Raw genomic sequence first — 19,822 nt, 5'->3', positions numbered from 1 at the left:
CTGGATTTCTCCGGTGGGTACATCCCCCAAATGCTGGGACTTACCAAGCTCTTTGTGTCTTGAAGCCTTTTGTCACTGCTCTTGTTGAAGTGAGCCTTGCTCTCTAGGGGCAGGGCTTGCAGCCATCTAAAAGTTCTTCCCCAGCCCTGGCCGATGTTGCTCAGTGGTTAGAATGTCAATCTGAGCACTGAAGGGTCTTGTGTTCAATTCCCAGTCAAGGGCACATACCTGGGTTGTGGATTTGATCCCCAGCCTCAATGCAGGTTTGTGTGGGAGGCAACTAATTAATGTGTCTCTCTCATCTCTCCCCCTCTCTCTCCCTCTCTCTCTCTCTCTCTCTCTCTCTCTCTCTCTTTCTCCCCACTCCTTCCCTCCCATTCTCTCTAAACAGCAATAGAAAAAATATCCTGGAGTGAGAATTTTATAAATAAATAAATAAATAAATAAATAAATAAATAAATAATAAAAGTCTTCCCCCAGAGCGGGGGGGGGGGGGGGGCCTTGGGGGGCCAGACTGAATGAAAGTAGGTGCAGGGATTAGCCAAAGAACATATATACATAACCCATAGATATAGACAACAGTGTGTTGATGGCCAGAGGGAAGGTGGGCTGGGTGGACCGGGGAGAAAGGGGAGAAAGTGGGAACATCTGTAATAGCATCAATAATCAAAATAAAAAAAGAAAAATATCCTGCCCTGACTGATTTAGCTCAGTGGATAGAGCATCAACCTGTGGACTGAAAGGTCCCAGGTTCCATTCCAGTCAAGGGCATGTACCTTGGTTGTGGGCACATCCCCAGTAGGAGGTGTGCAGGAGGCAGCTGATCAATGTTTCTTTCTCATCGATGTTTCTAACTCTCTATCCCTCTACCTTCCTCTCTGTAGAAAATCAATAAAATATATTTTTTAAAAAAGAAAGATATCATAAAGATTAAAAAAATAAAATAAAATAAAAGTCCTCCCCAACCCCTCTCTCCATCTCTAAACTGATTTTTGTCCCAGGTAAGGGTCTCAAGAGTTACTTCTCAACCATTTGCTTGAAAAAATGTGGCATGTAGTCTGATCTGACCCTTTCGGAATGGAGGACCAATTTATCGTATCTTCGTGCCTCAGCCCAGACCTCAGTGTTAGCATCATGTGTGGTTTTCTCTGGGTTCTTCCCCTGAGGGGCAAAAGCACCACCTGGCCACCAAGAGCTGGAGGTGTGAGGATTAGATGACTGTGGGCCTCCACCAAGAAGACCTCTGTTCTGCTTTCAATGTGAGCAGTGAGTGTCTCTTTCTAGAGTGGTGGGCTTGGGCTGGGTGGTAGGTGAGGAATGGGACCTTTGTGTGGGTTTGGGGCAGGGAAGAGGGGAGTTCATTCTCCTGTCTGAAATCCAAGACCAAAGAAATCATGGTGGGGGGAGCAGATTGGCCTGAGGCTGGAGAAGAATAGGAGCAGCCAAGAAGCTTAGTTAAGAAATGGTGTTTGCCCAAGAACCAGAGATATGATAAAAAGGACAAAGTGCTCTCAGTACCTGAGAAGCCAGTAGGGCAAGGTTCTCAGGAAAGGTGCCAGGTCTGATCTTAGAGGAAGACTTGCGTGGGGACAGTCTCCTCCATGTGGAAACCTCTGGGTTGGGGGAAAGAGCACAATACGAACCAGAAATGCACAGGGAGATCAAGATCAGGTTTCTGTCTCTGGGAGAGAGACTTGGCATGAATATGTGAGTTTTGGGGATAGAATACAGCAAGTAGAATGTGTTGCTACTGCGCAGTGTTGTGGAAAGATTATCGGGACAAGACATGGAAATGGCAACACTGGACAATGACAGGTGTGCCCCTCCATTAATATCCCTCCAGGATCTGTTGGGTGAGATCAGTGCCACTTCCTTATTCATTATGCCAGCTTGGCATCCTTTCTGTTCACTATAACAGACCACAGGCAGCCTTCCCCCACCACCATCCACCTCTGAGTGTGCTGTCCTCCCCAGGAAGCCAGCCCAGACTAGGAGGAAGCCCTAGGATTCAGAAGTCCCTGCTATGACTCCCAGCCTTTCCTGAGCTTCCCCAGGTGACCTCTGCTTTCATGCTCAGATCCTGGCCTCACTAAGGCAGAGGTCCTCTGGTCCCCATTTTCCCGGTCATCTGGTTTTCTAGCCTTCCTTTATCAAGCATCCATCTTGGGTGGGACTTGGTCTAAGACAGTGGTCAGCAAACCGCGGCTCGCGAGCCATATGCGGCTCTTTGGCCCCTTGAGTGTGGCTCTTCCACAAAATACCATGTACGTACATTGCAATGGAAACTTCATGGCCCATGCGTAGAAGTTGGTTTTTGGTTTTCGGCCTGGGCGAGTCTATTTTGAAGAAGTGGCGTTAGAAGAAGTGGGGGGTGTTGGTCGGTGGGGCGACAGGAGACGCGGCGCGGGGGAGGTACATTGTTTTGAGGTACGTTCGCTGAGGTCGACCCCTTCCAACTCTCCCATCCACACTTGTCTATCTGAAACAAGTATACAAGACGAGTGTGGATGGGAGAGTTGGAAGGGGTTGACCTCAGCAAACGTACCTCAATCAGGTTGAGGACGTCTTTAGCAAAGGCCAGCTTAGGAGTACCCTAATTAAGTTAATAACAATGTACCTACCTATATAGTTTAAGTTTAAAAAATTTGGCTCTCGCCCTAACCGGTTTGGCTCAGTGGATAGAGTGTCGGCCTGCGGACTGAAGGGTCCCAGGTTTGATTCCGGTCAAGGGCATGTACGTTGGTTGCAGGCACATCCCCAGTAGGGGGTGTGCAGGAAGCAGCTGATCTATGTTTCGTTCTCATTGATGTTTCTAACTCTCTATCCCTCTCCCTTCCTCTCTGTAAAAAAATCAATAAAATATATTTCAAAAAATAAAAATAAAAAATTTGGCTCTCAAAAGAAATTTCAATCGTTGTACTGTTGGTATTTGGCTCTGTTGACTAATGAGTTTGCCGACCACTGGTCTAAGAGGCTGGAGCTTCACATGGAGAAGAGTAGAGAGTCCAGGTGCCATGTCCATGTCATACAACTCCCAACAATATGTGCAGACCCCAGACCACAATGTCCAGACAATGGGCACAGCCTGCTAGACCGAGCTACCAAGTGAAACACTCAGAAGGGCATTTTGCACATCAATCAACTATTTCCCAGCGGCTGCTGTCATAGGGGTTCCAACTAAATCTCATATTGGAACTAAATCCTCCAAACAACTGTCAATTTGGCCTTTGGGTTGAGCTCGGCTGTTGGGGGGCAGGCTCAGACCCTGGCCAATGCTGAAGCTCCCTAGTAGTAATCAAGTCTCAAAACAGGATGAGCTCAAGCCAGGCCCCAAGAGCAGAAGGCCTGTCCGTTCCAGTTCCCGCCTCCAGGTCCTAGTTCTTGACTGAGAAATATGCCCCAGGGCTGCCCTGGTGCTGTGATAATGGTCATTTATTGGAAACAGAAATAGGACAGAGTTGGAAGGTATATATATCAAGGGGCAGCTTGTCAAAACCTGAGGTGCCATCTTAGCATATTAAGGGAGCAACAGGGAGAAGGGGCCATTGAGTGATCAGAGGGAGAAGGGTACCCATCTTTGAGTCCCACAGACCTGGCTTTGAATCTCAGCTATTGACCCTGACCTTGGCCACGTCATTTAATCTTTTCAAGCTTTAGTTCCCCCCGGTAACATGGGGCTACCTACTTCAGAATTGTGTGTTGTTGTTTTTTTACTTTTTATTGAAATACAACACAGACAAGTGCACAAATCATATGACAGAGCTTGAGTTTTTCCCAACTGAACACAAACAGGGTTATTTTGGGAAGTGAATATGATGCATACAAGCACATGGGACAGCAGCACAACGTCTTTGTGTTAAGGTTGAGGAAAAGTGTCATCCACTGGCTTCCCACCACTCTCTACTCTGAATTTCTCTGCTGGGTGGGTGCTCACTCACCCACAATGCAGCTGGGAAAATATTTGCAAGCCTTTTTGGAGCAAAGAGAAAGGCCAGCTCTGCAGAGGGCTGAGGTAGGGGGGAGCCCTCAGAACAGAGAGTGGAGTCGACCCAGCAGGCCAGAGGAAATTAGGACAGGTTATGTATCACTGCGACTGTTTTGGGAGCTCCAGACCAGACAATGAGAATCCTGCTAGAGTCGGACTTGAGCCCTGTGCCATCTCTATTCACCGGCCACCTATGCAGACCCTAATGTGCTTTGGGACTCCAGCCATAACTTCTCAGAGGTGGGCTCCTCTCCAGTCCTTCTGCTGGTCCTTCCTCCCAAGCCTCACCCCTGTGGGTCCTTTCCACCTACTCATCCCTCTGGCTCTGAAAAGTCATCTTATCTCATCTGTATATCCAATGAGCTCTGTATCCTGAACTGTCTGCTGCCACCAGAGGTTATCATTGTCCAGTTACACACTGGAGATGCTAGAATCACCTTTGCCTCCTTCCTCTCTCCCCACCTTCCAGAATCCCACTCAGACTTCCTGGTCTCTTCTGTTTTCCTTCTAAGCCGTTTCTAGCTTCCTCCTTCCCAACCCTCTCAGGGATTCCCTCTGGGACCATTCATCAGAGATCAGAGGTCTTGCCTCTTATCTTCTATCTAATGCCTTCTCATGCTGTCAGGATGTTCTTCCTTAAAAGTATTCATCATGTCATTCTTCTTACTCACTGTCACTGGATCATCATTATTAGAAGGTGAAACTCCTCAGCACAGCATTTGAGGTATCCCACAAACAGAGCCCAGCCCAGTTTCCCATCCGTCCTTCCCTTGACTCTCCTTCCTAACTGGAGTGCTGCCCACCATCCTTGGAACACCTACCATCAAGTCACAGCTCGACTCCAGTATTTAGAACTTAATAGGTATAGGCCTTGTTAGACTTACTTGACTTCTCTAAGCTTTCAATGAGATGCGTATGGAAAATACTTAGCACAGCCTGGGCAGGGTGCTCAGTAAAAGTTAGCTACTTTCACTATTATCTCACCCATCTCTTCCGCAAAATCTTTTCCAAACCATGAACCACATCACAAGAATTCCATTATGTGGTCACATTATGTGAACTGTCACATGATACAAACCATTGTTTTGCTACACCAACGTATGGCTTGTTTAGTATCTTCTATCTCATGTTATTAAATGCCAATATTAAGGTCAGGAAGTGTGTCTTGTTCATTTTTGCATTTTGACTGTGCCTTGGCGATCACGGTGCCGGGTGCGTAGTGAGTGCTGAACAAATGACCTAGTGTACAGGCAGTCAGCCACATGGTTCGCAGGTCGGGCCCTGCATCAAGTACCCAGCTGGGGGTGGGAGTGAAGGGGCTTTCTTTACAGAGCTGGAAGTGGGGTTGCATCCAGCATGGGAAGAAAGGGTGCTAAATTAGTTTCCTAGGGCTGCCATAAAAAAAGTAGCACTCATTTGGAGACTTAAAACCACAAAAATGTATTATCTCACAGTTCTGGAGGTCAAAATCAAGGTGTTAGCAGGGCCATGCTCCCTATGAAGTCTTTTTTTTTTTTTTTTAATCCTCACCTGAGGATATTTTTCCATTGATTTTCAGAGAGAGAGTGCAAAAGAAAGGGAAAGACAGAGAGAAATATCAATGTGAGAGAAACACATCGATTGGTTGCCTTGCATGTGCCCTGACCAGGCACAGGCCTAGGAGGGGGTAGGGGGTGGGCGCGGGAGGGGGGAGGGAGCCTGCAACCAAGGTAAATGCTCTTGCCTGAAATCGAATCTAGGACCCTTCAGTCCACAGGCCGATGCTCTGTCCACTGAACCAAATCAGCTAGGGCATTTTAGGAGAAATCTTTCTTTTCTTCTTCTAGCTCCTGGCCATCAATCCTTGGCTTACAGCTGCAACACCACAATCTCTGCCTCTATTGTCACATGACATTCTCCCTCTGTATCTGTGTCCAAATTTTCCTCTTATAGGATACCAGTCATATTTGATTAGGGCTTATTCTTATTCAGTATGATTTCACCTTAACTGGTTTATATCTGCAAAGAACCTATTTGAAATAAGGTCACTTTTCACAGGTGCTAAGGGGTTAGGACTTCAATATATCTTTTTGGGGAACACAATTCAACCTCCAAGTGCCTTTTTCCCTAGAGTTGACATTCGATATTATTTTATATTAGTTTCAGGTGTGCAGCATAGCGGTCAGACAATTACGTAGTTTCCAAGCAATCCCCTGATAATTCTAGTGCCCACCTGGTACTACACATAATTATTACAGCACTATTGGCTATATTCCTTATGCTGTACTTTACATCCCTGTCACTATTTTGCAACTACTAATTTGTACTTCTTAACCCCTTCACCATTTATTTATTTTTAAAATATATTTTTTATTGATTTCAGAGAGAAAGGGAAAGGGAGAGAGAAATAGAAACATCAGTGATGAGAGACAATCATTGATCAACTACCTCCTGCACACACCCCTCTGGGGACCAGGCCTGCAACCCAGCCCTGTGCCCTGATTGGGAATTGAGCCAGGACCTCCTGGTTCATAAGTCGATGCTCAACCACTCAGCCACATCAGCCAGGCTCCTCACCTTTAACAAAAATTCTAATTTATTAATTTTTGAGAGGGAGGAAGGGTGGGAGAGAGAGAGAGAAATATTGATTTATTGTTCCATTGATTTATGCCTTTGTTGTTTGATTCCTGTATGTGCCCTGACCACCAGGGATTGAACCTGAAACCTTGATGTATCTGGACAATGCTCTAACCCAGTGGTCGGCAAACCGCGGCTCTCAAGCCACATGCAGCTCTTTGGCCCCTTGAGTGTGGCTCTTCCACAAAATACCACGTGCGGTATTTTAAATATGAGGGATAAAGGAAACCCACCCCCTGGGGCCTGGGCTAAAGGTCAAGCTGACAACACTCCTGCCTCTGGCAAGGAGTGTTTCCAGGACGTGGCTCTGCCAACGCCACTGGATTCAGCTGACAATAATTAAAGAAATGCCCATGTGCTTCCCAGGCGCTCTCTACAATAGATTAATAGACCATATTGGCCTGGTTTTATTTCTGGGCTCTGTATTTTGTTCCACTGATTTATGTGTCTGTTTTTATGCTAGTACCATGCTATTTTCATTACTTTTTTATAGCCTTCTAGCATAGTATGATATCAGCTTCTCCTTGTAGGTCTCTGGACCACACATTTCCCACCCTGCCTGGTACTGTCCCTCTCCTGGAGCCCAGGGTGAGTGCCTGCAAATGAGAGTTTGTGTGCAGGCTCTTTAAGGAAGCACCTGAGTTTCCAACAGGCTTCTCTCACTTGGATGGATGAAATTCCCACTTATTTTTGCAGTCAGATATTATGTGGGCTTCTCTTCTTGCACTGGTGTTCCGGGCTCGGGAGCCTGATGTGGGACTGATCAGGGAGAACCTCGGAAGCTGAGATATTCCTCTGGATTCTTTTTTTTTTTAAAAAATACTTTATTGATTTTTTTACAGAGAGGAAGGGAGAGAAATAGTTAGAAACATCGATGAGAGAGAAACATCAATCAGCTGCCTCCTGCAAACCCCCTACTGGGGATCGAGCCCGCAACCAAGGTACATGCCCTTGACCAGAATCAAATCTAGGACCTTTCAGTCCACATGCCGATGCTCTATCCATTGAGCCAAACTGGTTAGGCTCCTCTGGATTCTTAACTGCCACATGTGGGTGTGAGGACAGCCTATTTTGCATCTCCACCCTTTCTACCAGTCTCAGTGTGGCTTTTTCTTTATATCCTTAGTTATAGGACTTCGGCTAGTCTTCAGATGGTTATCCACGTTGGTTGTTCTATAATTTACTTGTAATTTTGGCTTGGTCATGGAAGAAAGTAGTACAGTGTAGTACAGCATCCTACTCCGCCATCTTGACCTGAACCCTGCTAGCCCCAATTGAGTGATCTTTGATAATCAGCCTGGCCTCACTCTCCCCAATGCAGAAATAGATTGAAATCATTCATTCATTAATTTGTAACATACTTATTAAGAATTCACTGTGTGCTAAGACCTGAACTAAGTACCAAATAACTTAGTTCAATATATAGATAACTGTGATGTCAACCCTGTTCTAAAAGAGTTTATGGTCAGGCTCAGTGGTTTTCCAACTTTATGTTCCCTGATTCATGAAGTTCCTAGCATTGTGACAGTGCTGAAAGAATAATAAATAATAGAGTCTTCAGTTATGTCTGAATTCCATAGTACAAAGTGTAATACACCCCATTTGAGAATTGCTTATCCAGTTGGCTAGATCATAATATCTACCATTAATTGAATTTCTATGCTATGCCAAGCATTTTACAAACATTATCTTATTCAATCTTTACTGGAAGTTAGGTACTATGTCCTCTTTACAGATGAAGAAACCATGAGTCACCAGTGAGTGTGTGGCATCTGTAATACCGGATGCTTCTTCAGTGCTATAATTCTGTGTAAGGCTTTTAGGCACTCTGGCCCTGTGACTGTGGGCCAATAACTTAACCCTTGATCTTTGGTCTCCTTCCTATATGCAAAAGGAGTTTGGCATGAAGCTTGTACGACAGAGTATATGAGATATCCAGCTCAGTTCCTGTAAAGCACTTTTATGTCTTTCATTTCACTGCTCTCATCCAAGTGCAGATGTTCCATACATAGCTGCAGATATCCTGGAAAGTTAAGACTTGACTTGGAGATTGGGGAATTGCCAGATAGAGGAGGGGCAGTCACTGTATCAGGAGGAGGGAAGGGGAGAGAGAGAAGGGAGGTCAGAGAGAACAGTCAAAGCTCACAAATCTGGAGGAGGAAGTTCTAGTCTCTAGAATCCTGAGAGGCGGCAGTTTTCAGAAGACCTGGAAGAAGATCCATGGTGGCCCATTGTGGGGAAATAGTGGGAAAGAAAAGGGAGAATGCGGAGGGCCCTGCAGTAGAAAATGGGCCCAACTGAAATGACACATCAAAAGTAGCACCCTGTTGATGGTAAGATATACCTTGCCCAGAGGGAAGACAAACACAAAGCTCTCCCAAATGAAAGGTCCAAATAAACAAGCCCGGCATGAGGGTCAAAGCTAATACCCCCAGGTACAAGACAGTGTTTACAAAATTCAGAGTGACTAATGGAAATCTCCGGCATTTACAGTACTGACATTTGTTTTGTGCTTTATAGTTTGTAAAGTGATTTCATGCTTTCACAAGGTACACTTGACCTCTGAGGGGTGAGTGGTCGATAGGGTCTGAAACCTGATAGTGTGCCTTGCCAGCGATGGGACCTAGCCCACGTCGTGGAACCCATGCTCTTCATTTATAAAGTGAATGAACAATCCCACCCCTCCTATGGTGTTGTGAGGATTAAGCCACAGTGCTTTGCAAATATGCTAAGTGGTTCTATGGCTCACACATATTAGAACCAGTAGTGGGTACAGGCCTGAGTAGCCTTTCAACTAGCTGATCACTCTTCTATCCCCCACAGGCCTTGACCTTGGCAGATTTCAAAGCAGGTAGCACAGGGTGATGGCCCTCCTCCCTGCATCCTCAGAGCACTTAAGGATGCTGAATGCCTCTGGTTCTTTTGCTGGGAAGGGCAGCCAGAAGAGTAATCAGTCATCTTTCAATTTACCACCACTGCCCCCTATCCTCCAGGACAGTCAGGATGGAGGAGCCTGAATATGGTGATTTTAGAACCAGATGGCTTTTGACAGGCCAGTGAGCAGTGACATATTGCTCTGAATAACTTGGATATTAGGGAATTGGAACTGTGGGAAACTTTCAAGTCTGATGGAGGGAACTGGAAGTACGTGAATGTTGGACCAGTCCCAGAGTCTCTTTCTTCCTTCCTTCCTTCCTTCCTTCCTTCCTTCCTTCCTTCCTTCCTTTCTTTTTAATATATTTTATTGATTTTTTTTACAGAAAGGGAGAGGGATAGAGAATTAGAAACATCGATGAGAGGGAAACATCTATCAGCTGCCTCTTGCACACCCCCTGCTGGGGATGTGCCCACAACCAAGATACATGCCCTGACTGGAATCAAACCTGGGACCCTTCAGTCCCAAGGCGGATTCTCTATCCACTGAGCCAAACCGGTTAGGGCAGTCCCAGAGTTTCTGATGGCAGGCGCTGAAGCTTCTGGTAAAAGGGGAGGGATTAGGATGTTGCATCTCCCTTCTGCCACTAGTGACTACTTCCTTCAATACCTTTAACTTTTTGAGGTGCTTTCCCACGATTGAGCATATCCACCTTGACTGCAGCTTTGGGAGATGCCTACGTTGTTAGCAGTTTCAAAAATCAGAAATGGGGAAGGGGAGTTTATTAAAACAACCCCCCCCCCCCCAAAAAAAAAAAAGGTTGAGTGATTTGTCTGTTACTTTACTGGCTGACTTGGAGCTAGAATTCAAGAGATGAGGCTTATCCTTTTAACCACGCGGTGGGTGGGAGTCAAGGAACACGACCCTCCATTTCATCACACTCAGCCAATGGGCTCAGTTTACCAGGTTATGGAGTCCTCACCTGGTAAAGTATAAAAATGGAATGAGATCGGCGAGGGATCAACTTTGGTGGGAAGCGGGGAGCATGGGAGCTGGGCAGGTCCTGGAAAAGGACAAGGGCGGGAGTCCCATCCTCAGCTGACTTCAACACTCCCTACAGAGCTTTACAGTTACTAAAGGGCTTTCACACGCACCATTTTCCTGGCTCCTGCCGGGGGTGGAACTGCAGGCGTATGTATCTCACTTTATGGGGTGGAGGGAGCCCCCAGGAGTTAAGAGGCGGGGCCACAGGCTTATTAGAGTCAGGGACAGTGCTGCCTTTGGGATTCCAGGTCCACACTGTGCTTTTCCTCCCACCCTTCTTCTACCCACCCCAGGTGGCAAGGGGTGCGGGGCCCCGCGTGCTCAGAGCCCAGCGCGTGCCTGCGCGCAGAGGCCTGTGCCTGTGCTTGGTGTGCATGGGTGCACCGGACAGTCTTTCCTTCTGCGTGCTGCCCCGCGGAGCCTTGCTGCCTGACGGCCCCTGAGAAACCAGAGGCTGTGAGCTGAGCCAACTTGTGCACCTGGGGGACAGGGCTGCTCTGCGACCCGGGGGCATGGTGGCCCGTCTGACCCATCTCGCCTCGCTCCGTCCCTTTCAGACTCAGTTTCTTCCGTCTCTTGGAGTCTCTTCGCTTCCCGATCTTCACGGGTTTTCAATTTCCTCTCCCAGTTCCTCGGACCCGGTCCCCAGGGCCGTCAGCTCCGCGTCCTTTTCTAGCCGCTATGACCTGTCCGCTGGAGTCGGAGAAAGGGGATGACGTTCAGGGGTGGCCCAGGAGGCGGCGGCCTGCGGGACGGTGGGGACTCCCGAACCGAGCGCAGAGGTTTTGTGAGCAGGCGGCGATAGCTAAGCCAGCTTCACCCTCTCCACCCAAACCCAACACACCTTCCCACCCTCAGGGCCGCTCCCCCGCCAGGACCAGGGGTGTAACCCCCTCTGCAGGGCTAGGCCACCCGCTGCGCCCGCCGCCAGGACCGCAGCGCCGGGGCTGCTGCTCCTCCGCACCCCGTCCCGCCCCGCTCGGGCCAGCGCCGGCGGGACGCGAGTCCGCTCCGGATCCGGGCCGCGTTTCCCCCACATCGCTGGGGTCTCCGCCCCTCCGAGTCGCCAGCCGGGGCCCAGCCGAGCGTCGCCGCGGGAGCCGCGCGCACCGCCGAACCCAAACCAATGGGCGCCGGCGCCCGCGGGCCGCACCGAGCTGCGGCGCAGACTCCACTTTCGCATTGGAACTCCCGAGTCTGGACCCTGGCGCTTCCCGCGCGTCACTCGGGCTCCGAAGTGACTCCTTCGCGGCCGTCCCGCTCCGCTTCTCAGCATCGGGGTTCCGGCTCCGGCTCCGGCTCCGGCTCCGGCTCCGGCTCCGGCTCCGGCTTCGGCTCCGGAGAGGTAGGGGGGCCGCGAGACTTGAGGGGGCTGGCGTTCTCCTCCACGGAGTGGGGGCCGTCGAGAGGCCGCCGTCCCCCTGCGCCCCCAGGGCCACGCCCCTCCCAGCCGCTGACCTGGATAACCCAGACCGCGACTGCACCCAGATACTCAAATGCGCTATCTACCCCATCAGCCCTCCTCCACCCCGTCGCCATTCCGTTCCCACCCGTCCCCAGGGTCTGCTGCTAGGGGGCCCCCTGCCAAGTTAGATAGCTTCCTTGTGATCTCTCTCCAGTCTGCTTTCCCCACCCCAACTCCTGAAAGGGGCCGAGGGACACGTCTCCCACGGCTGAGGCCCTCTGGGCACCCCCGTCCCCCACTTCTGGGCGCGTCTTCCTCACCCCCTGCCTCTGCCCCACTTCATCTTTCCTCCCCCGCCTCTTCTCCAGGTCTCTGTCCTCTTCCAGCCTCTTCTCTGGCCTTCTCCGTTCCCTGACCCCGCCCCCCACCACGCACCCGGGAGAAGGGGGTGTCACGATGCTTTCTATTTATAGGCCCCCTGGGGAGGGGGTGCTGTGCTAGGACTTTTTTGGCGTCAGCTGAGCCCTGAGTCATGAGGTGTCATGTCTGTGATTCGGTATCCATGCCTCCTCCCGCTCCCCTCTCCCATCCTCTCTCCACCGAATCTCCTGTCTGCCTTTGTCTCCTTTCTGCCTCCGTTCTAGTCCTTTTTGCGCTCCTCGCATCTTCGGGCGCTTGATGTAGCTGCCCTTTCTTTGTCTCCGCCTCTCTGCTCCCTGCTCCCTCTCCTGCCTCTTCCAGTTCCCCAAAGCTGGGACTTCTAGGGCATCAGTATTTCAGGTGGGGGGGGGGGGGGCGGTGTGGAAATGGGATGGGGGCGCTCCCAGCGTGCCCGGTGATTACTTCAATCATCTCCTTCTCCCCAGAGTGACCATTCATATTTATGAGATTGAAAGAACGTGGGGATACCAGGATGTGGGGATATGGGTGGCAAGGGAAATGCTACTCCTCCTGCAGGAGCTTGGTCCAAGAGATGCCTGAACTACATTTCCCACAGTGCCCTGGAGGCACAGGGCTGCCTCTGCCTAGACACTTTCTGGGAGTTAAAGTTCAAGGAGTGGGTTGGAGGGTATCTTACTGGAGGGTGGGAAGTGATCGGAAAGTGGAGCAAGGATTGTGGAGCTGGCCGGCAGCTTTGGCTTGGCCTGGAACCCCTCACCTATTTTTTCCCAGCACCCACCTCCTCCAAGGTTTAAGGACCTTGGAATCTTTGTGTCTCCAAAAAAGGGAATAGTAATAGAGGAGTGCCTTGAAAGAAAAGATGGGTGATGAATTGGCAGGTCTTTCTTTCTTCCTTGTGACCCTGGGAACTACCCCACCCCTTCCCCTTACAAACAACCTAGTCGGAGATGTAGAGACACCATTGGAAATAGTCTCATCTTGAAAGCAGCGGAGGGAAAGAAAAGCCTAAAGCCTGAGATCTATTGGATGGGTTCCAGTTTACAGGCTGCTCACATTCTGGCCCCCTCAGGAGCGGGGGTGGGGGTGGGGGGTGTGGGGAATTGCTGATGTTACTCCTCACCTACCAGCTTGCATTTTCCAGGGCCCCATGGACAGCTGGTGAGGTTGCCTGTGATGCAGATGAGAGCCACAGGTTAACCTGCACAAGTTAACCATCATCCCCAGAGCCTGATGCAAGGAGTCTGATGCTTGTTGTTGGCCTAGAAATTGCTGACAGTGGGGGATGGGGGGGTGGGGGGGGGGAGGGAAGCAGTGGGGTTCCTCCCACAATCCCATCTCTGATACTGAGTCAGCTCAGCCCTTAGCATTTGGGAACTCTGATTCCAGTCAAGGACCCAGTGATTCCTATCTTTGCTCTTCAGACTGGGTTTGGAGATCCAGATGCACACACACACACACACACACACACAGATTAAAAGGTTATGTGTGTGTTTTTTCCTGGCTCCCTCACTGGCCTCGATTTCCTCAATGTGAAAGGAATGGGTTGAACTTGGTGGTCGCTAATGACCCTAGCTGGGGCGCTAAGAGCCTCTGAGCCTGTGCCTCTGATCCTCTGAGCCTGTGCCTCTGAACTGTCTCACCTGGAAGAGCCTTAGGTATCAGCATCAGATTGAAAAGAAAGAGGGAGATGGTGGTCATGTTTTGAATCTTGTTTGTGTAGCAAGCACTCTGTGTCACATAAGTTCTGTTTATGCTATGGAAGCTAAAATCACCCCCAAACCACTCCTTGGTGCCTCTCCCAAGCCTGGGTAATGTCGTTGTTGTTGTTTTAAATCCAACCAAGCCACTGTCACCCTCCACAAAGCAGTTGTCCCCTGAGATGTTGGTTAATGAGATACAGGTTGTGGGGGTGTGGGGGGGGAGGAGGGGATTGTAATTGGCTGGAAAGAGAGAGGAGGGGGATTTGATCAGTCTGGAGGAAGGAGATCTGGAAATAGTCCTCAGGACATGGGGAGGGCCTCTCTTTTTGGCCCTGTCTCTAGGCAGGGAAAAGAGAAAAGCCAGAGGCCAAACAGATGCCAGATCCACAGGGGACTGACCCAAAAAGGAGACTTTGAGGAATGGAAAGGCCAGGAAAAATCCTGTGTAGGAGATGGCGCAGAGATTACAGGAACAAATTTTAAAAGGAGGAAAAGGGAGGAGAGAGAAGAGAAGGGATTCCACCTTTGGCGGGAAGGAAAATGAGGAAGGGACATGGGGGATCTTGGTGGACATTGGGTTTGCTGGAGCCACAACAGAACCCTTTTCAAAATGATCATCTCATACTGGAGTGGAGCCAAGTCTCCGAAGGAGGGAATATATTCAAGGAAGAAGGAAAAGGTGGTTTTGCTGAGCCTGGAAGGAATGGCTTGAAATTTTCTAATGGAGCTCTCCATGTGCCCACTCCCTTGGTTTATGTTTGAATGTGGGTGTTGGATGTGGAGGGAACTGGGGCAGCAATGTGTATGTGTGTGTATGTGTGTGTGTGTGTGTGTGTGTGTGTGTGTGTGTGTGTGTGACTGGGGTCTACATCGCCCTCCCTTTGCCCTGGAATGATAAGTGGCAATGGTAGAAAAGGTAGTGGGAGCTGAATCCTCCACTTTCCCTGGAAACTGTCCTGGAGAGGGAGTGGAGATTATGGGAATTCTTTTTCTCATGTTGCTCTTATAGAGAGGTGGTAGGGCACTTGAGGAGTGTCCCTCCATTATTTAAAATATATTTTATTGATTTTTTACAGAGAGGAAGGGAGAGGGATAGAGAGTTAGAAACATCGATGAGAGAGAAACATTGATCAGCTGCCTCCTGTACACCCCCTACTGGGGATGTGCCCGCAACCAAGGTACATGCCCTTGACTGGAATCGAACCTGGGACCTTTGAGTCCGCAGGCCGACGCTCTATCCACTGAGCCAAACCAGTTAGGGCCCTCCATTATTTATACCCTCCTTCTTTCCTTTGAGTCCTGGGGCTGACTAGAGATGGAGGGGGTCAGGGGCTAGTCTCTAGGGAACTCACAGGGTCCCGAGTTTGTGAGTGTTAAGACACATCCTGGTTGGGTAGAGCAGGATAGGATTAAGAGTTCTTGGAGTTGGTGTGAGGGGGGAACTGGAGGCCTGGAGGCCCTCTATTCTCAGGAAGGTCTGTGTGGAGAGAGGAAGAGAAGCAGTGTTTGTGTAGAAAGGGGTTGTGGGGACTGCGTAGAGGAGGCCAAATGTGGAAACAGCAGACTCTGACCCGAATGCTGGGTTCTCTCTTCTGCAGGTGAATGAAGCTGGAAGCTGACTGCAGTGTAGCCACCTCAGAGGTCCCTAAGCCTGAAAATGAGGCTGAGCCAGATGCGAAGCTAGTCTCAGAACACCTGCCACAGGAGGCCAGGACGAAGTCCAAGTCTGGGTTAGGGATGGAGGCTGAGAAGGAGCCTCTGGGGGCCAAGTTCTTGGGGCCAAGCCCAGGCCAGGATCTGGGCTCGAGACTGAGACTGAGCAGTTGGACCTCGTGATGGCCACAGAACCGGAGTTTGAGGAGGTGCTGGCCATCTCAGGAGGCATCTACGGTGACCTTGACTATCTTCCCAGCTGCTACCACATCTGGCTCCAGGATCCCAACCTCATGGTGGTGCTGGCCAAGCATACCAGAGAAGTGGTGAGAACCGAGCAGTGCCTAGGTGAAAAGGGGTGAAGCCATGTTTGGGTGTCTGAATCTTAGGAAGGAGAGGAAGCGAGCCCCTCTCCCTCAGCCCTTGTCAGATTGCTGAGGATATCAAGTAGGCTTTGCAATCAAAGAGTAGGGTGTTCAGATCCAGGGGCCTAGCCAGTGAGGGTCGGGTAGGGGACACGTAGAACACAAGAATAGTGGAGGAGCCCAGCTGGCTCAGTGGTTGAGCATTGACCTATGAACCAGGAGGTCACAGTTCGATTCCATGGTCAGGGCACATGCCCAGGTTGCAGGCTCAATCCCCAATGTGGGGCATGCAGGAGGTGGCCGATCAATGATTCTCTCATCATTGATGTTTCTATCTCTCTCCCTCTCCTTCCTCTCTGAAATTAATAAAATATATATATTTTTAAAAAGAATAGTAGAGGGACTGGTGAGAGCTTTGGTATTTGAGGATTTGTTTGAGGAGTTTCTGGGGACAGGAGCACTAAAAGAGGGGAGCTAGTAGGGTGGAGGTAGGCTGGGGATGGGAGCAGGTAGAGTGGGGCCAGGAGCCCTAAGTAGACTGACTTCTCACACAAAGAAGCCTGGTTGCAGGAGTGAGCAGAAGCAGTTCAGAGATGGGCTCCGGGAGCAGCCAATAGGAAAGGGGCGTGGTAGGTAACCGGGGCGTGGCAATCTCCTGGGGCTAGAGCCAGTGAAAGGGGGCGTGGCGAGTGGTCAGGGACCCCTTTGCCCTCTGGGCTTCTGAATCTCTAGAGGTGGAAGCGGCCGGGCCAATGAGCAATGAGCGTTACTGCCAGGGCTGGAATCTGAGACCCAAGTACTGAGGAGAGCTCCCTGGACAGGTACCAGGTCTGGCCTGGCGCCCAGAGTAATGATGAAGGAGCGCTCAGTGTGTGGGAAGAGGCGAGCCCTCTGAGCCCAAGTGGCTGAGGCAGGGAACGGGCCCCCTAACGGCCTGGGGAGTCGGTGCACTTGATCGATGCGAAGAAGACCGCGCTGGTGGAGGGGCTGCGCCTGGCGCCCTGGGAGCGCGGTAAGGGCTGGCCTGCCTGCTGCAGCGCTTCTGCTCACAGCTGGTCAGGCGGCAGCACTCAGGGGTCAAGGCGGCACAGCCTTCCAGGGACGACCAGCGGGGCTCCCGGGAGCTGAGGAAATACCGCCTAAACACCAAGCAGGTGAGAAGCACAAAGAGGCTGGGTGTCTTCCCCCAGGCTCAGCCAGTCACCCGTTTTCTGTCTCTGCCGGTTCTACCGAGTGCGAGCCCTGCCCTGGGGCTCCCAGTCTTTACCTAAGCCCTTTTGCCAAGGGGAACTGAAACAGCTCCCGACTCCCAGCTGCCAACCCACCGAAGAGCTCGGGAGCCTAGACTTTGGTGACCCTGCCTCCCATGCATCCACCCTGTCTCCCTTCAGGAACCCAAACAGCTGAGCCTTTATCTTACCCCCTCCGCTTCCCCCATCCTACCAGCTGATCTGCTGCCTCACTTCCACCTCTCTCAGAGACTCAGGGGCCCACACCCCCAGTTCCCTGGACACTCCACACTGACTTCACCTCTCCTATTCAGAGGTTTTGCCCCTGGTTCGTCCTTGCTACCCTCGGAGACCCAGGCTTTCACATATTCCACTTCACCACATGATATGTGCCCCATGTGGGGCTCACGCGGGAGCCCGTGGGTGTGAATATGGGAGTGAAGATGCAGAGAGGTCGAGGCCAGTCCTCCCACCGCCAGCCCCTGTGCTCACTTGTGCCCCCCACAGGGCATCACTTTGCTCCAATTCAGCACATCCGTGCTTCTGGCAGGCAGGGCTGCGGGCCTCTGGCACTTTTTCACTGCTGCCCACCCAGGCCCTGTCAAAAGCAGGTGGCGATGTGGCAAGCCTTGCGAGCGTCAACGTCCTGTGCCAGCTCTTCCTGGCGCCCCAGTTGTGGTCGCAGCTGGCTTATTTCTGCCAAGTTGGCTTGGGGCTTGAGCTGGTCAAAGGTTACACGAACCAGTACTTGCTTGGAGGCCACATTTGAAGTCCCTACTATTTGAGAAGATGCCGCCCCCTTTCCCAGATCCCCAGAAAGCCCTGACCTCATTTGCAAGCTCCATCCCCTCCCCTGCCCCCTATCCTTTCCCACTGCTGGTCCCTCTTTCCTTCCCCCCTTACCTCTCCATTGCCCACTGCCAGATCAGAGCCACCCAGTTCGGTGGAGCCCCTTGCGCTGCCAGTGTCCACCCTTTCCCCTTCCTGGGCAAAGAACCTGTTCCGCCCTAGGCTTCGGAGATTTTTCCTGTCCTTCCTGGCTTCTCCCTTCCGACAGTACCTCTCCAGGAGCGCAGCTGCCTCAAGCCCTCAGAGCTCGCCCGTTCTCCCCTCACTGCCCTGTGCCTTTAGATCAGGGTCCTCTCCCTTTCCTCTGTACCCCCACCGTCCTCCTCCCTGGACCTCCCAGACACTTAGCTCCTTTTCCCCATTATGTCTTTATCACCCACCCTGTATGCAATATGGAAAGAGACCAGTAAATGAAGTAGATTTATAATGCTCCCCCTGTTTTGGACCCCTGTTTGCCCTCTGGTGATGCACCTCTTGGAGCTGGCACCTCTGACTGGAGTTTCCTCCAATTTTGCACTCTGTTGATATTTCACAGGCCCCCTCCTAATGCCCACAACCAGTGGCAGAACCAGGGGGTTCAGGCTGGAGAACTTGGTGTAGGGGAGGGCAGGCCCCTCCGCCAGTGTGAGGCCGTCTTCTGATTCTAACTAGGCTGCCTCCTAGTGAGACTGGAACCCCCACCTCCAGGTATTTCTGGACACTCCTCCCTTTCTCTCATTCCTTTATGCTTTTTTGGACTTAGACAGTCCTTCTATTTAAATGCAAGCAGCAACAGCTGTGTTTGCACAGCGCTGTCTTCTACGCTGCATCCTCACATCTACTGTAGAGGGAGGAAACAGACCCAGAAAGATCCAAGTGACTTCCCAGTCACTCACAGTAGCTGGGAGCCGCCTCGCAGGGACTAGAAGCCAAGTGTCCCAGGCCCAAAGCCTCATTCTTTGATGGTGATAGCTTGAAACTACTTGTTGGACAATGAACAGCTGCTAAGGACACATGGACAGTGAGCACAGGGTTCACTGGGATGGGATCCAAGACATGGGCGCCAGGAGGTGGGCGGTGGGCAAAGAGGAGCACCGCGCTTCACACTGTCCCCGTTCTGGCTCTGCCATGCCCTCCTCTGCCTCCTGTGCCCGACCTGCTGCTACTCTCCCTGTCGCTTCACCCAAGGCTATGTTGCAATAAAAACGATTTGTTAGTCCACCCTGTGTTTGTTTTACTTCTCAGTGTGTGGGGGGGGGGGAGGGGGGGAGAGGGAATGACACATGACGTCCATTATCTTCCCCCTTCCCCTGTGTTAGGATCTTAGCCCTGTGGCCATGGGCTAATGACTTCCCCGAGGGGAGCTAGACCTTGCCTGCCCCCACCCCAACCAAGAAGCAGAAAGGTGAGCAGTGGCGTGGGGCCCTGACTAGACCCGGCTCCTGCACCTGGCAGTAGGCTGCTCTCCAAATTCTATGGGCTCTTCCCCCAAGTTCCCCTTGGCATCCAGGATCAGCCTCCCTCAGCCCTGCGATCCAGGCGTCTAACTCCCAGCTCTCCACTCTTTCGCTCGCTTTCTCCATTCCTGGGTGGGCACCAAGCAGAAGGTGGAGCCGCCGCTTCCCCTGGGAGCCGACCTCGAGGTGGTGATGACTGCAATCCCAAAAAGTAACACGCGGGGGCGCCAGGACGTGTGCGGACGCGGGCGAGGCAGCGCAAG

The 19,822-nt window shown here is 51.2% G+C and overlaps 1 protein-coding gene across 1 annotated transcript; it reads left to right on the top strand.

Annotated features, from left to right (window-relative positions):
- Positions 1-15,629: 15,629 nt before the first annotated feature.
- NAT16 (N-acetyltransferase 16 (putative)) lies at positions 15,630-19,328 on the top strand. The gene is given in 6 exon segments (XM_036310459.1): positions 15,630-15,751; positions 15,817-15,992; positions 16,977-17,063; positions 17,066-17,199; positions 17,782-17,825; positions 17,827-19,328. Coding segments are annotated over 6 exon segments (780 nt in total). The 3' UTR covers positions 18,044-19,328.
- Positions 19,329-19,822: the final 494 nt, after the last annotated feature.

The sequence above is a fragment of the Myotis myotis genome, unplaced genomic scaffold (genome assembly GCF_014108235.1).
Source record: "Myotis myotis isolate mMyoMyo1 unplaced genomic scaffold, mMyoMyo1.p scaffold_m19_p_5, whole genome shotgun sequence".
NCBI classification, from domain to species: domain Eukaryota; kingdom Metazoa; phylum Chordata; class Mammalia; order Chiroptera; family Vespertilionidae; genus Myotis; species Myotis myotis.
Note: the sequence above shows the minus strand (reverse complement) of the source record. Positions and strands in the feature narration are given on the sequence as shown.